Below are 16,053 nucleotides of genomic sequence, written 5' to 3'. Positions count from 1 at the left end.
TAATGTTTGCTTTCTTTTCTCCGGAACTCTTCTCATTGTTGGGAAACCCTTGCGTTTTTACTTCTCAGGGAGATATTTTAGAACTGAAATTTGTGGTGGAGTCTTACCGCCAAGGACCAATTATGTTTCTAGAATAGGTTATAGCTCATTTCCGTTTTATAGGAAGGAAGAATGGTGAGTATTATTGCAAGTTTTAGTTTTGTCAGATTAAATGGCTGACCTCTTTTTATGATGTCCCCAACTCTTGTTTTCTTTGTTAAACTACACCAGCTTTATCAGATGCCTTTTTCTCTTTTCAACTGAAGATGGCCTGAAGGCAAATATAAAATACTCGTTCACAACCTGCATGGTGGCTCACGCCTGTAATCCCAGCACTGTGGGAGGCCGAGGCAGGTGGATAGCCTGAGCCCCTGAGTTCGAGACCAGCTTGGGCAACATGGTGAAACCCCGTCTCTACTAAAAATACACACAAAAAATTAGCCAGGCATGGTGGCATCCGCATGTGTTCCCAGCTACTTGAGGCTAAGGTGGGAGGACTGCTCTAGCCCAGAAGGAGATTGCACCACTGCACTCCAGCCTGGGTGACAGAATAAGACCCTGTCTCAAAAATAATAATAATAATTCACTACATCTGTGGAAAGTGTCTTTTTGGAGTGGATTCTCTGTGAATCTGCACATTGATCAGTCTTTTTTTTTTTTTTTTGAGACAAGTTGTCACTCTGTCACCCAGGCTTGAGTGCAATGGTGCGATCTCAGCTCACTGCAACCTCTGCCACCCGGGTTCAAGCGATTCACCTGCCTCAGCCTCCTGAGTAGCTGGGATTACAGGCTCATGCCACCACACCTGGCTAATTTTTGTATTTTTAGTAGAGACAGGGTTTCACCATGTTGGCCAAGCTGGTGTCGAACTCCTGACCTCAAGCGACCCGCCTGCCTCAGCCTCCCAAAGTGCTGGGATTATAGGCATGAGCCACCATGCCCAGCCTATTAGTCAATATTTTATACATGGCTGATGTAAATAAAATAAAGAGCACTTCTGACTACTGTATTCTAAAACTGTAAAAATAGTCTATTGATTATATATTTAGTGTGACTATCATCAGCTATTTCCTAGTGGAGGGAATTCCCCTGCTGGAAGCAGGACGATTCTGAAACTAGAATTGTAAAGATGTAGCACTGACACTCCCGTTATGTTTGATGCTGATTATCCAGGGATGGTTTAGGTCTTCACATTTTTGACCAAGATGAACAGCATCAAATGGAAGTGCCAGTTCAGAGACACGCCTGAGGCATAGCCTGACTCGGTGGTTCTCAACGTGTGGTCCCTGGACTGGCACCATCAGCATCACTAGGGAAGTTAACTAGAAATGCAGAGTCTCGGGCCCCTTCCCACACTTACTAACTCAGCAATCTGTGTTTTAACTAACCCACCTGGTGGTTCTGAAGCATGCTAAAGATTTGAGAATCACCTCAGTTTTTGGTGTTTATCCCTTGGCTATTCCATTTTGTCCTCTGTCCTTATTAGCTCCGCCATAGCCACAGCGGCTCCCTGGTGTTACATCTCTACGTATGAGCCGCCATAGCAAGTCAGTGAGGACAGTGAAATTTGCCTCTTTAAGGGAGCAGAGGGACGTTTAATTGGGAATGCCAGGAAATCCGTTTTCTTCCCTGGAAGGACTGAGCGTTTATACTGCCCCTCCGCAAATCCCGATGTTGAAACTCTAATCCCAACATTACGGTATTTGGAGGTGGAGTCTTTGGGTGGTGATTAAGTCATGAGGGTGGAGACTTCATGAATGGGATTAGTGTCCTTATGAGAAGAGCTCAGAGATTTAGTTAGTTCCCTTTCCGCCATGTGAGAACATAGCAAGAAGACAGCCATCTGTAAATCAGGAACTGGATCCTCACTAAGAACCTGACCCTACTAGCACCCTGATGTTGGACTTCCAACCTCCAGAGCTGGGAGAAATAAATGTCTATTGTTTAAGCTACTCAGTTTATGGTATTTTGTTCTAACAGCCTAAAACGACTAAGACATTCCCCTTAGTCTGAGAGATATTCCTTTTGGAATAGACAACAAGTGAGACAGTATAGAGTGGTGGAAAGAGTGTTGACTTGCACGAGAGAGACTTGGGTTCAAATCTCAACTCTTCTATTTAATTTTTAGCTACATAGGCAAATTTAACCTCTTTAGCTTTTGTTTCTCCATCATTAAAAAAAAGCATCAGTAACTTGACCATAATGCAATAAGTGAATTTCTTTTTTCTCTTTTCTTTTTTTCTTTCTTTTTTTTTTTTTTTTTTTGAGACGGAGTCTCGCTCTGTTGCCAGGCTGGAGTGCAGTGGTGCAGTCTCGGCTCACTGCAACCCCTGCCTCCCGGGTTCAAGTGATTCTCCTGCCTCAGCTTCCCGAGTAGCTGGGATTAGAGGCGCGCACCACCACACCCAGCTAATTTTTGTATTTTTAGTAGAGACGGGGTTTCACCATGTTGGCCAGGACAGTCTCGGCCTCCTGACCTCGTGATCCGCCCACCTCAGCCTCCCAAAGTGCTGAGATTACAGGCTTGAGTTACCACGCCCGGCCAACAAGTGAGTTTCAGCTGCCCAAACATCAGGGCACATTATTGCAAGATTAATGAAATGACTCAAGCAGGCCTCCAGGGCTGGCCCGCTTGGGGAAAGTTGTGCTGCTTCAGTCTGTCCTTGTCCTGGCTGTGGTTTAGCACCACCTAGTGGCGGTTGGGTGCTCTAGCTTAAATATCAATAAGGAGGATTCTGGATCCTGCTCTTGATTGGAACTTCCAGGACAGTGGCAGTGATTCCAGGAATTTTCAGGTCAGTTGGCATCTGTTCCATTGGCCAGATCTAGGGTGATTCAGCCTGGAGAATACCTTTTCTGCCTCCCTGCTTCTCAGCACCAGGTTGCTTGCTTTTCCTACCTGGCCTCAGCCTCCTCTCAGCAACCCCCTTTCTCCAAAGATACAAACTTTAGCCTGTCTCCAAGTGGAAGGTTACCTGTCAAGTTACATCCAAATGCCTGTCATCACAAGGAGTTTTTACAGAATTGTTGATGACACTTAAGTGAGACATGAGGCAAGCAAAGGGCCCAGTACCTAGAAAGTGCTTGAATGAAAACTCCCTTTTCTGGCCAGATGTGGTAACTCACACCTGTAATCTCAACGCTTTGGGAGGCCAAGATGGGAGGATTGCTGAGGCCAGGAGTTCGAGGCTTCAGTGAGCTATGATTGCACCGCTGCACTCCAGCCTGGGCAACAGAACAAGACCCTCTCTCAAAAAAAAAAAAAAAAAAGAAAGAAAGTCCTGTCCTGTTTCGTGGCAGAAGAGAGAAACTGGATTCTGCGTATAGGTGTGCATCCAACAAGCATTAAATACTGCTAGATGGCCTCATGGTGCAGTGGAACAAGCACAGCTACCTGGGTAAGCCTCAGTTTCCTCACTTATGAAATGAAAATGATAATGTGTAACTCATAAGTATCATATTTTTACTCCAGAAAGTTAGGCGTAATCTTTGGGTGTGATTTCAAGTGATTCCCCAAAATAATCAATTCCTGTATCCTTGTGCTGCTCCTTGACATTGACATGTGATGTGTTTGATTTCTGCCTCACTCTTTACTGAACCCTTCCCATGCTCGCTGGAGTAGGTGATGGCTTTGAGTAGGAAATGACTTCGTGAGTTTCTTCCGTAAAAGGCATGTGGCAGTACAGGGCCAGAAGGTGCGGTGATGCAATAACCTATGCGTCAAAGTTTTCAGGCATTTAAAAATATATGTGTAAGCCCTAAACATAGTACTTAGACCACAGAAGACATTCAGTAGATGTTAGGCTTTTCTCCCACTCAGAATACAAACAAATATATTTTGATGCACTGTCCAGTTTCTAAATTCAGTTGGTCTTTCAAAACTGAAGTGAAAAATGAAGTGTGACTTTGCAGAGCAAACTAAGCCCCACCCTCTTAGGTCAGTGGGGGAGTCTCAGTTTTTAAAAATTTGGAATAAAGGAAAATCCGACGTAGTCCCCCAGGCCCCTGTACTGGCCTCCTATGTCTGGACATGGGAATTTGCAGCTGTGGGAGCTGGCAGCAAGAGGACTTATCTAGCCAGCTGGGCAGTTTTTTAAACGATAATCAGAGCAACACCTGCTCATTGGTAAATGTTTGGGAAAGTGTAGTGAAGTATATAGAAGCAAACAACTAGGAAATAAACCATCCCCTCCACCATGCAGATTCTTTTTTTTTTTTTTTTTTTTTTTTTGGGAGACTGAGTTTTGCTCATGTTGCCCAGGCTGGGGTGCAATGGCTTGATCTCAGCTCACCGCAGCCTCCACCTCTTGGGTTCAAGTGATTCTCCTGCCTCAGCCTCCTGAGTAGCTGGGACTACAGGCATGCCCCACCATGCCTGGCTGATTTTGTATTTTTAGTAGAGACGAGGTTTCACCACGTTGGTCAGGCTGGTCTTGAACTCCCGATCTCAGGTGATCCGCCCGCCTTGGCCTCCCAAAGTGCTGGGATTACAGGCGTGAGCCACCGTGCCCAGCCTTACCATGCAGATTCTAAATATGTCCACTCAGAGGCGCTGCCACTCATGGGCAGATTTCCTTTCCAGTCTTTTTTCTTTGAATTTCTTCTTTATATAGTTGAGATACACAATTTTTAAATCTTGCTTTTTTACTTTTCACATTATAACGTAAGGGTTTTCTTTTAAAATTAAAAGTATTCTTTTTCATATTATACATATTTCTAGAAAAAATTAATCTAGAAATGTATGAAGTAAAGTGAAATTTCTCTCTAATACCATCTGTCACTGTACCTAATAGTAGAAAGAAAATTTAAAATATTAAAGTATATGGAGTAGAAAGTGATGTTTCACTGTTATACTTCTACCAGTGTTAACCACTGTTTGGTTTTTTTTCCCTTTTGCATATCAATGGTATCTGCAAATTACTGAAATGGAATTGTACTGTAAATACACTTGTCAAGTTTGCTTTTTTCACTTATTAATATATTTTCAGTATGGGTGCAGTAGTTCACACCTGTAATCCCAGAACTTTGGAGGGCCGAGATGGACTGATCACTTGGGCCCAGGAGTTGTTGACCAGCCTTAGACAACATGGAGAAACCCTGTCTCTACAAAAAATGCAAAAATTAGGCAGTTGTGGTGGTGCACACCTGTAGTCCTATCTACTCAGGAGGCTGAGGTGGGAGGATTCCTTGAGCCTGGGAGGCTGAGGCTGCAGATTGCCCCCCTGCACTCCAGCCTGGGTGACAGAGTCAGGCTGCATCTCAAAAAAACCCCAAACATATATATGCTATCCTTCTGTAGTATAAGCATTTTCCAACATCACTACAACACGATTTAAATGACATTTTAAATAGCTATGTAACATTTCATCATGTATATGTACTCTGGTTTATGTAACCGTTCCTCTAGGGCTGCCAATTTGGATCTAAGTAAATATTTATTCACTTTTTAAAATTCTTTCCCAAAACTGTCTCAGATAACCTCACTGAGTCAGAGATAAACATTTTAAAGTTTCCCTTCCAGGGAGAGTTTATCATCTTACACTCTCAGCAGTAGCTTATGAAAATATGCAGTGACAACAATCACAAACTCTTAAAAAATCTTTGTTGATCTCATGGGTGAAAAGGCTCCTGTTTAATTTGTTTCTTAACACTAGAAGGTTCAGTGCTTCTGCATGTTCAGTGATCTTCCTCTGTGATTTTTGGAATAGAGGTGATCTTCGCCCTATTACACAAAACATTGATTTCCAGCTCAGATTCCTTAGAACTTGCTAACCCCATTCCTGGAACCAGAGTGCTGTTTGCTGTGTTCTCCATACACTGGATCAGAAGCCCAAGCTCTGAAGTCCTGCGCTTGGGCTTCTGATTTCCTGGCGTTTTCCTGGCGGCCTCCTTCCGTTTCCTGGCGGCCTCCTTCCGTTTCCTACCTCCTTCCGTTTCCTGGCGGCCTCCTTCCGTTTCCTGCCGTTTTCCTGGAGGCTTCCTTCTGTTTTCCTGGCGGCCTCCTCGCTCCCTCTAGGGACCCTGTCTGCAACTGCAGCCCCACCTCTTTTCCTCTCATCAGAAATGAGTTTACCCTGCCGGAGTTCCAAGAAGGAAGCGGTGAAACTGGGGAGCTCCACAAATAAAGATTTGGACTTTGTTTGTGATCAGACAGTGTGTGAATAGTTTTGCTTTCTGGTTGAGCAGCTCCTCTTAGGTGGGCTGTCTTTCCCCGCCTCCCCCCGCCCCCCGACGAAGTCTCATTCTGTCATACAGGCTGGAGTGCAATGGCACGATCTTAGCTCACTGCAGCCTCTGCCTTCCAGGTTGAAGCGATTCTCCTACCTCAGCCTCCCAAGTAGCTAGGATTATAGGCACATGCCACCATACCAAGCTAATTTTTGTATTCTTAGTGGAGATGGGGTTTTGCCATGTTGGCCAGGCTGGTCTCGAACTCATGACCTCAAGGGGTCCACCTGCCTCAGCCTCCCAGAGTGCTGGGATCACAGGCGTGAGTCACTGCACCCATCCAGGTGGGCTGTTTGTGTCCTCGTCACCTTGTTCTTGGGGAGGGACTGAGGGCAGCAGATCAGCTGTCACCTGGGTAGGTGTCCGATGTGGGAAAAACATAGGAAAGATACTCTAGTTAGTTCTCATTTTCTTTTCTAAAACTTCGAGTTCTCTGGAGTCCCTTTATAGAGAGGAAAGTTTAAGTAAAATAACAAATTAATGTCCATGGCTGTCAAGGAGGTTCTGCTGATGAACCCTGAGATCATCCAGCTGTAGGTAGACATTCTCGGTACCCCAGTTTAGAGAGTCAGAAAATACTGTGAATGTTCAAGGGTGGGGACCTTCTAGAAGAGAGGGCAACAGTAACTTTGAGGGGAGGACAGGCGAGCAGCTTTGGAGACCTAAAGAGTTGCGGCCTTCTGTGTAAGTCCTATTGCCCCTTCCACGCAGCCCCACCCACATTCCCCTACTCCGTTAAACTGCGTTTCAGGTTATAAAAATAATGCATAATTATTGCAGGAAAAAACAGTAATTGAAAATCACCTATTTCTTACACTCAAAGATAATGACTTAAAATTTGGTGTACATCTTATGTGTATGAGTGTACACATAATTCTGCCATCATATGTGTAAATGTGTTCATAACTGTAACCCACACACTTGTATACTTCCTTTAAAATATTTTAAGTATTTTTCCCTGTCAATAAATCTTTTTTTGGAAAACAATCTTTTTATGACTGCATAATATTCCAACATGTGGATGGGTCATCATTTAATAGGAGTTGGACATTTGATGCTCATTTTTAGCAACCTATTATAAATAAAACTGAGATGATGATTTCCCTAGGATAAATTCCTGAAATAGAATTTTTGGGGAGAAAATATCTGAACTTTCTAAATTCCACTGACTTTTAATACCAAATTTCTCTCCTAAGAGCTTGTTTCAGCTTCTGCTATCCCTTGCAGAGTGTGAACAAGTATCTGTTTGTCTATGTCGTTACTAACACTGGGGTTATCATTCTTTCTAAGCTTTGCTAGTCCCATAGGTAAAGCATAGGGTTTTTTGTTTTTGTTTGTTTGTTTTTGGAGGGACAGAGTCTCACTCTTTCACTCAGGCTGTAGTGCACAGGTGTGATCTCAGCTCACTGCAGCCTCAATCTCTAGGCACAAGTGATCCTCCTAGCTCAGCCTCCTAAGTAGCTAGGACTACAGGCATGCCCCACTACACCTAGCTAATTTTTTTTAATTATTATTATTATTCATAGAGATGAGATCTTGCTGTGTTGCCTAGGCTGGTCTTGAGCTCCTGGGTTCAAATGATCCTCCCACCTTGGCCTCCCAAAGTGTTGGAATTACAGATGTGAGCCACTGTGACCGGCAGCAATATTTTTTAAATCATGAGGAAAGCTAAAGATTTTATTTTATAGTTATTGATCATTTATACTTCTTTTGTGGTTTGTCTGCCTATTCTTTACCCATTTTTTATATGGGAATGTTACCTGAGTTATTGTCATGTTAGAGTTAAATCCTTTTCTGTCATACAGTATAGATGTTTGCTCTAGTTTGTTATTGCCTTTTGGTTTATGGTGTTTCACGAAAATGTGTGTGTGTGTGTGTGTGTGTAAAACCTACTGGAAGGAACTATAGGAAATAATCCTTATTTATCTATCACCCATAATGCACAGACATTTTTACATTGTAGTTTCGGTTTGGTATTTTTTATAAAGGAAATTAAATATTATATAAAAATTGTGTGTGTATTTTAAAACCTACTGGAAAGTACTATAGGAAATAATCCTTATTTACCTATCATCCAGAATGCACAGTCATTTTTACATTGTAGCTTTGGTTCTGTATTTTTATAAAGGAAATAAAATGTTATATAAAAATTGGAATCATCTTGATTCCTTTTCCCATCCTCTCCCTTCTTTCCCTAGGGCAGCTGCTATTATGAATTGAAATTTTCCTACTGTTACCATATATACTACTATCAATAAAAAACGTATAGTACTAGTTTGTGGCCGGGCATGGTGGCTCACACCTGTAATCCCAGCACTTTGGGAGGCTGAAGTGGGTGGATCACTTGAGGTCAGGAGTTTGAGACCAGCCTGGCCACCATTTCTTTAGAGGCGGCAAAACCCCGTCTCTACTAAAAATACAAAAATTAGCCGGGTGTGGTGGTGAGTGCCTGTAATCCCAGTTGCTCAGGAGGCTGAGGCAGGAGAATCACTTGATCCTGGGAGGCAGAGGTTGCAGTGAACTGAGATTGTGCCACTGCACTCCAGCCTGGGCGACAGAACGACACTCCATCTCAAAACAAAACAAAGCAAAACAAAACAAAAAAACAGTACTAGTTTGTGTATGTGTGTGCACACTCAAACTTACACATATACGATCACTGGTGTATGTTCAGGCATTTTGCCTTATTTGCACTGGTGTTCAGTTCAATTAATAATGATATGCATAGATCTAGTCCTTTCATTTTGACTACTGTCTGGTATCACATCTAGTAAATATAGCTCTAGTTTCTTTGTCTATTTATCAATTCTCATATCTAGTGAACACTGAAGATGCCTGTAGTTTTTCCATAACAACATTGCCGTGAACATCCATACATGTCTGTCCTCATGCATATTTGGTTAATCTTCTCAAGGAGCAACCTTAGAAGTGCGTTGTGGATTATGTGGGTTTTCAGATCTATTGGCCCTTGACAAATTGTTCCCAAGTAGTTATCCCAGTGGATGACACTCCCACCGGTGTGAAAGGGCTCCTTTTGTCCCACACCTTCCAAGACATGCTGTTAGATTTAGTAATTTTTGCCGGTCTGTGAAAGTGAGATAGAATCTCATTGTGGTTTTAGTTTGCATTATCCTGATTGTTGATAGGGTAGAGCATCTTTTTATTATAGATATTGGGGTTATGATTAATAATCCTGGTTGTTGCCTAAGGTATAACAGGTTTTCTATTCTATGCACTTTCTCTTCCTGCCCTTTGCTCATTTCCCCCATTGGGTTATTTATCTTTTTCTTATTGATTCATTGGTGTTCTTTGTGTCTTAGGTACTAATACCATTTTAATTTATTTTATTTATTTATTTTTGAGACAGAATCTTGCCCTGTTGCCCAGTCTTGACTCACTGCAATCTCCACCTCCTGGGTTCAAATGATTCTCCTGCCTCAGACTCCCAAGTAGCTAGGACTACAGGTGCGTGGCACCATGCCCGACTAATTTTTTTTTTTTTTTTTTTTTGAGACAGAGTCTCCCTCTGTCACCCAGGCTGGAGTGCAGTGGCACGATCTCGGCTCACTACAACCTCCACCTCCTAGGTGCAAGCAATTCTCCTGCCTCAGCCTCCCGAGTAGCTGGGGTTACAGGTGCATGCCACCATGCCCAGCTAACTTTTTTGTATTTTTAGTAGAGGTGGGGTTTCACCATATTGGCCAGGCTGATCTTGAACTCCTGACCTCAGGTGATCCACCCGCCTCAGCCTCCCAAAGTGCTGGGATTACAGGCTTGAGCCACTGCGTGGGGCCAATTTTTGTATTTTTTGTAGAGATGAGGTTTCACCATGTTGGCCAGGCTCGTCCCAAACTCCTGATCTCAAGTGATCCTACCGTGTCAGCCTCCCAAAATGCTGGGATTATAGGCATGAAACACTGTGCCTGCCCAGTTACTAATACGATTTTATATGTGCTTTGGCCATCTTCTGATCCATGGCTTACTCTTCCTTTTTTCTTTAACTCAACATGTACTGCACTCTGTTAGAGTATTGCCAAGCCCTCCCCTCCAAGTATGACGCTGACTTAGCTATATCCTCAAGGAATGTAGCATATACTCAAAGTATTAAAAAGTCCTACAGGAACCAACAGGAGGGCTGGGGAAACATTCAGACAACACTAGATCTGGTAGCAATGACCACCACAGCAAAGAAGATGTATTAGTCCATTCTTGCATTGCTACAAAGAAATGCCTGAGACTAGGTAATTTATAAAGAAAAGAGGCTCGTGGTTCTGCAGGCTATATAGGAAGCATATGCTGGCATCTGCTTGGCTTCTGGGGAGGCCTCAGGAAACTTACAGTCACAGCAGAAGGCAAAGGGGGAGCAAGCACCTCATGTAGCTGGAACAGGAGGAAGAGAGGGAGAGTGGGAGGTGCTGTACACTTTTAAACGACCAGATTTCACGAGAACTCCCTATCACCACAACAGCACCAAGGGAGATGGTGCTAAACCATGAGAAACCACTCCATGATCCAATCACCTCCCACCAGGCCCTACCTCCAGCATTGGAGATTACATTTCAACATGGGATTTGGGTGGGGACAAATATGTAAACTATATCAGAAGGGTCTGGCCAGGTCTGAAGGAAAGGGCCATCCAGTTAAGCAAAGCACAGAGGCATGAAAGTGGGTGGTCAGCCAAGAGTCCTCATTTCTTTCCTAGCCTTAGTCTCTTGGCTCTTCAGCACCTCCGTTCCCGCCTCCATGTCTCACCTGCAGCCAGGACAGCTGAGCACTTCTGCCTCCTCCGTCTCCACTGCTCTCCATGCGGCCTCAAGCCCTGTCCTGGGACCCTTGCCTCTGCCTCCCTGCTGGGGAGCAGGCTGGATTTGCAGCATTTTCATCTTTTAAACCTTGCTTATGCTCTTTTTTCTTATATAGAAGTTTACATTTTTGATGTCTATTGTTCAGTCAACCTTCATGCAATGTGCTTTTTATGTCTTATCTACAAAATCCTTCTCCATGCCAAAGTCAGACTTTCTTTTCTTATAATAAAAATAAATAAAATATCACAAAATAGAAAATTAAAAAGCTTGCAGTTTCTTTTTTTCTTTTTCTTTTCTTTTATTTATTTATTTATTTATTTTTTGAGACGGAGTCTTGCTCTGTTGCCAGGTTGTAGTGCAGTGGCACGATCTCAGCTCACTGCAAACTCCATCTCCCGGCTTCAAGCGATTCTCCTGCCTCAGCCTCCCAAGTGGCTGGGATTATAGGGATGCACCACCACACCCAGCTAATTTTTGTATTTTTAGTAGAGTTGGAGTTTCATCATGTTGGTCAGGATGGTCTCCATCTCCTGACCTTGTGATCTACCCACCTCGGCCTCCCAAAGTGCTAGGATTCCAGCCTGTAGTTTCTTACACTAGTTTCTGTTTTTTATACTTAGGGCTTTCATCCATCTGGAGGTTTTTGCATTTGTAGTTAAAGTTACTTCCTTTTTTATGCCTTTTCCGCTGCATTGATGCTTTCAGGGTCCTCTCTGAGGTCTGAGGAGTGTTCTTTGACAGTCTTGTCGCTATCTGCTCTGCACTGCTTTGCCTCTTGTGGGCGTCACCAGGCGAGGGCAGCCAGCGTTTGTCTGGTGGGTTTCTCTGTATCTCGGGCACTGTTTGTGACATTGGTGATTTTACTTTCATGTTGTGAACCCTGGCCCCAAAGGGCTTGTTTAACTTTTTGCGGAGAGTTCATTCAGTTTCTGAAGCCCCCACATTGCCTGTTGAGTATGTGTTGAGCCTGGCACTGGAAATGCCCTCAGATCTGTGAATACTGCCAAGTAGGGGATCCCGGGACACCCTAATGATGCCTCTGCCGACCTTGAGCTCACAGCCCCATTGTGTTTTCCATAAGAGATGAGAGGGACTGATAAAGGGTGTTTGCCTGTGTTAGCCTTATGGAAGCAAGAGTTCCCTGCAGGGAATCAGGGTGCTTTGAACTTCTCCCACTCCTGCTTACTCGTTTTAGGTCAAGAGAAAACAAAAATATCCTCCCAACAATGTGTGTTTTCTACAGTTTAGGCGAGAAAAAGGTAGGAAAATAATAGTTAACCAATGTATAGGACTCTCCTGATAGGCGGTCACAGTGGTCCTGGAGCATACGTCCAAGGTGACTATCCTAAATGCCTGTGGGAAACTGCATCTTCATGAGAGACTTGCCCAGATGCCCTCTTGTGTTGCCTCTGCTGTCCCGCCACCAAATGCTTTGCTGGTGTCTTTCCAAGCAGAGAGGAGGTGTTGGAAGGTGAGCGTAGGATGACTTCCAAGTCAGCCCTTGAGTCTTTTTGCCAAATAGCACCTGCCAGGGCACCCTTCCTCCCGGCCTCAGCCTGCCTGCCTCTCGCCAAGGGCCACGGCATCTTTTAGGCACTGGAAAGTGTCATTGACAGTTGGCGGTTTTTATGTGTGTATTTCTGCCTAAAGATTTTGCTTTTCACTTTTCGCTTTTTCCACTGCATATTAAAATTTTTCTTTTTTGCCCTGTCTTTGTGTGTTTTTCCTTAGGCCGGAAGCTGAGAGGAAAAGCCTTTTATTTTGTCAACGGCAAAGTGTTTTGTGAAGAAGACTTCCTGGTGAGTGTGTCACCGCAGCCTCTCCTCGCATGTCCTGGCCAGAGTCAGAGGGCAGGGGCGTGGTGGGACCTGGGCCAGCGCACAGGGAAGCTGCACTGCTGGAGAGAGGGGCCCTGCCTTTCCTTCTGTAGATGCATGGGGGTGGCCGTGTTCCCGAGGCCAATGGCAAACCACACAGCCTTGTACTTTGAAGAAACTGTGGGGTCACTTGACCTATCCTCTTGCTGCTTTCTGCAGTTCTGCCTCTTCTACCATCCTGGACTCCTCCTCTTAGACCTCTGGACTGGGACCTGAGCTCTCTTTTTCTCATCCCACTCTCTCTGGGAATCTAGCTTCTCCCATGGACTGAAAGTTCATCCATGTGCCAGTGACTCCCAGACCTGAGCTCTAGCCCTGCCGCACCTCTGAGGCCAGCGGCTGGCATCCCACTGGCCCCTGGACATGTGCCCTGGGCTGTGTCCCAGCCTCTCACATACCAGCAGCTCACCATACTTGTGTGAACCAAGACCCTTGCCTTGGGTCCTGATCTGTGAGAATTGCCTCCTAGGTTTGTCCTCAACCCCACCTCCTTGAATGCAGCCAGGCGTTGAACTCTATGCTGCCATGTCTTCCACAGTTCTGCCTCCGTTCACACCTCCGGCATGGCTCAGCCAGCCTAGCTTAACGGCATCCACACCCCCGCATCAAGAGGCCTTATAGGGCATAAACCTGGCCTGCTTGGTCCCAGCATGTGTAGGGTACAAAGCACGCTCAGAAGCTCTCCGAGGTCTGGACTCCCCAGCTTCCCACACCTGTGCAACCTCATGCCTTCATGCCTTTGCTTGGGCCATTTCCCCTGCTTGCAATGTCTTGCCCCTTTATTTTCCCAGAGCCCCCCAACAGCCTTCCTGTCCCTCCTGCTCCCACAATGGAGGAGCTCCTCTGTGCTACCACCACGCCCGGGACCTGCCCTGGCAGGGCTGTGGGCTGTTAGCCCTGAGCAGTATGTCTGTTTATGAGTCTCTCCTCCATTGACTGAAAGCTCCCAGGGCGAAAAGAACATGTGTCTTCACCTTCACACCTGCAGATTCTAACACAATGCCATGCAGAGTGGGTGCTTGATAGATAGTGGTTGAAATGACCCTGTCATCTCAGGGATGAGGAATGTGAGATGCAGAGATGGGCTCAGGGCCAACTTCTCCCTGCCTTCCCTTGGAGAAAAGCTCTATTTGGTTTTCACTGAAAAGTTGATTCATTATGACTCCTGTTGGCCAGAAACAGACAAGCAAACCCAAACGGGCTTAAGTAAAAAGGAAATTATTCCAGCAGTGCCTCAGGAGTCATTTTCTCCACAGTCTTTGGTCCTGTGTCTCAGTGGTAGCTTCAGTCTCAGGTCCTGTGTGATGGCCAGATATTGGCAGGACCCCAGAGTTTACGTTCTCTCAGTTTCATATCCGATGGGCAAGAGTGCCAGTCCCTCCTTTGGAATCCTCAACAGACATCTCATGGAGTCTCATTGGCTCTTACTGGGCCACATGCCCACCCTTGGAAAAACTATCAGTACTGGAGGAATGCAAGGCTCTGATGGACCAGGTCTGTCAATGCCCTGCCTGGGCCCTGGCATGGAGCCAGCCCACATGGTGATGGGACCCACGTGGTGTGGGGCCGGGGGCTGGATCCCAAATGAAAATAAAGAACTGTTACCCCCAGAATGGGGCGTAGGTGCCAGACGACAGAAACCTCCACCACATGGTGTAGAGTTGCAGAAAGTTTCCCTTTTTCGTTTTTCCCACCTTCCTTTCATTAGGTTTCCCCCAGTTAAGTTGTGTTTGTTATACCCAAACTTCTAGTCTAGTGTGTAGCATCTAGTATGTTTTTTGAAGAGAGTACCTCATGTCTTTCAAGACTCTGTGTGTGTATGTGTTTAGGTAAGATAAGGTAAGGTAAAGTAGGTAATTATCAAGTTTCTTTGAAGCTAACTATAAAAGGTATTAACCAGAACCGGAGTTGAATTTGATTCCTGTCCTTACCGTTTGTTGGCTGTGTGACCTTGAAAAGGTCACTTAACCTCTCTGAGCTGCCCTCTGCTGCTATTTGAGGATTCTGGGTAATAATGTAGACCTTGCAGAATTGTCGTAAGCATTAGAGTGGTGGTTTGAGAATGCATCAGAATCCCCTGAAAGTCTTGTGAAAACACAGATTGCCAGAACCCACCCCCCGAGTTTCCAAATCAATAGGTCTGGAGTGGAGCCCAAGGATTTGCATTGTTTACAAGCTTTCAAGTGATGCCAGGGAACTGCTCTTTGAGAACTACTGAGATGGGATTAAAGCATCTCTATATACAGTCCCTTACATAGAGCCTGGCATGCTGTGGGTGCCCAGACACAGTCATTGTTAGAGTGAGTGGTACTAGTATTTGTGATGGCTTTTGTGGCAGAGAATATTCTGTGACTCAGCCCACAGCTGTGTTGTACTTGGGGAATGACAGAATTCTGCACAGAGTGACACATCTTTCTGAGAAATTCCTTATAATCCTCTTGGCTGGTAGGGAGGTGGCTGATTCGTCTTCCCAGTCTGGGTTTAACTTTCTTTTCTTTTTCTTCTGCAGTACTCTGGTTTCCAGCAGTCGGCTGACAGGTGTTTTCTTTGTGGACATCTGATCATGGACATGGTGAGTAGGTCAGCCAAAGAAGAGAACAGCATCTCAGGTGGAGGAGGAGGCGTTTAGAGAAAAAAGATATTAATAACTGAGGACAGTGTTTCTTATCTCGATTTGTGGTTACGGCTGGACGCAGTGGCTCATGCCTTAATCCCAGCACTTTGGGAGACTGAGGCGGGCGGATCACGAGGTCAGGAGTTTGAGACCAGCCTGGCCAATATGGTGAAACCTCGTCTCTACTAAAAATACAAAAATTGGCCGGGCGCGGTGGCTCAAGCCTGTAATCCCAGCACTTTGGGAGGCCGAGAAGGGCGGATCACAAGGTCAGGAGATCGAGACCATCCTGGCTAACCCGGTGAAACCCCGTCTCTACTAAAAAATACAAAAAACTAGCCGGGCGAGGTGGCGGGCGCCTGTAGTCCCAGCTACTCTGGAGGCTGAGGCAGGAGAATGGCGTGAACCCGGGAGGCGGAGCTTGCAGTGAGCTGAGATCCCGCCACTGCACTCCAGCCTGGGCGACAGAGCGAGACTCCGTCTCAAAAAA

General features: G+C 45.2%; 1 protein-coding gene across 1 annotated transcript in view; it reads left to right on the top strand.

Annotated features, from left to right (window-relative positions):
* Window positions 1-16,053, top strand: part of LIMD1 (LIM domains containing 1) — a 93,031-nt gene that overhangs the window by 64,296 nt on the left and 12,682 nt on the right. The window contains exons 3-4 of the mRNA XM_025377596.1: window positions 12,804-12,871; window positions 15,459-15,521. Coding sequence (XP_025233381.1) covers window positions 12,804-12,871; window positions 15,459-15,521 — 131 coding nt within the window. The remainder of the gene's footprint in view (window positions 1-12,803; window positions 12,872-15,458; window positions 15,522-16,053) is intronic.

Source organism: Theropithecus gelada, chromosome 2 (assembly GCF_003255815.1).
Source record: "Theropithecus gelada isolate Dixy chromosome 2, Tgel_1.0, whole genome shotgun sequence".
In the NCBI taxonomy this organism is placed as follows: domain Eukaryota; kingdom Metazoa; phylum Chordata; class Mammalia; order Primates; family Cercopithecidae; genus Theropithecus; species Theropithecus gelada.
The sequence above is the reverse complement of the archived record's forward strand: the minus strand, read 5'-3'. Positions and strand labels throughout refer to the sequence as shown.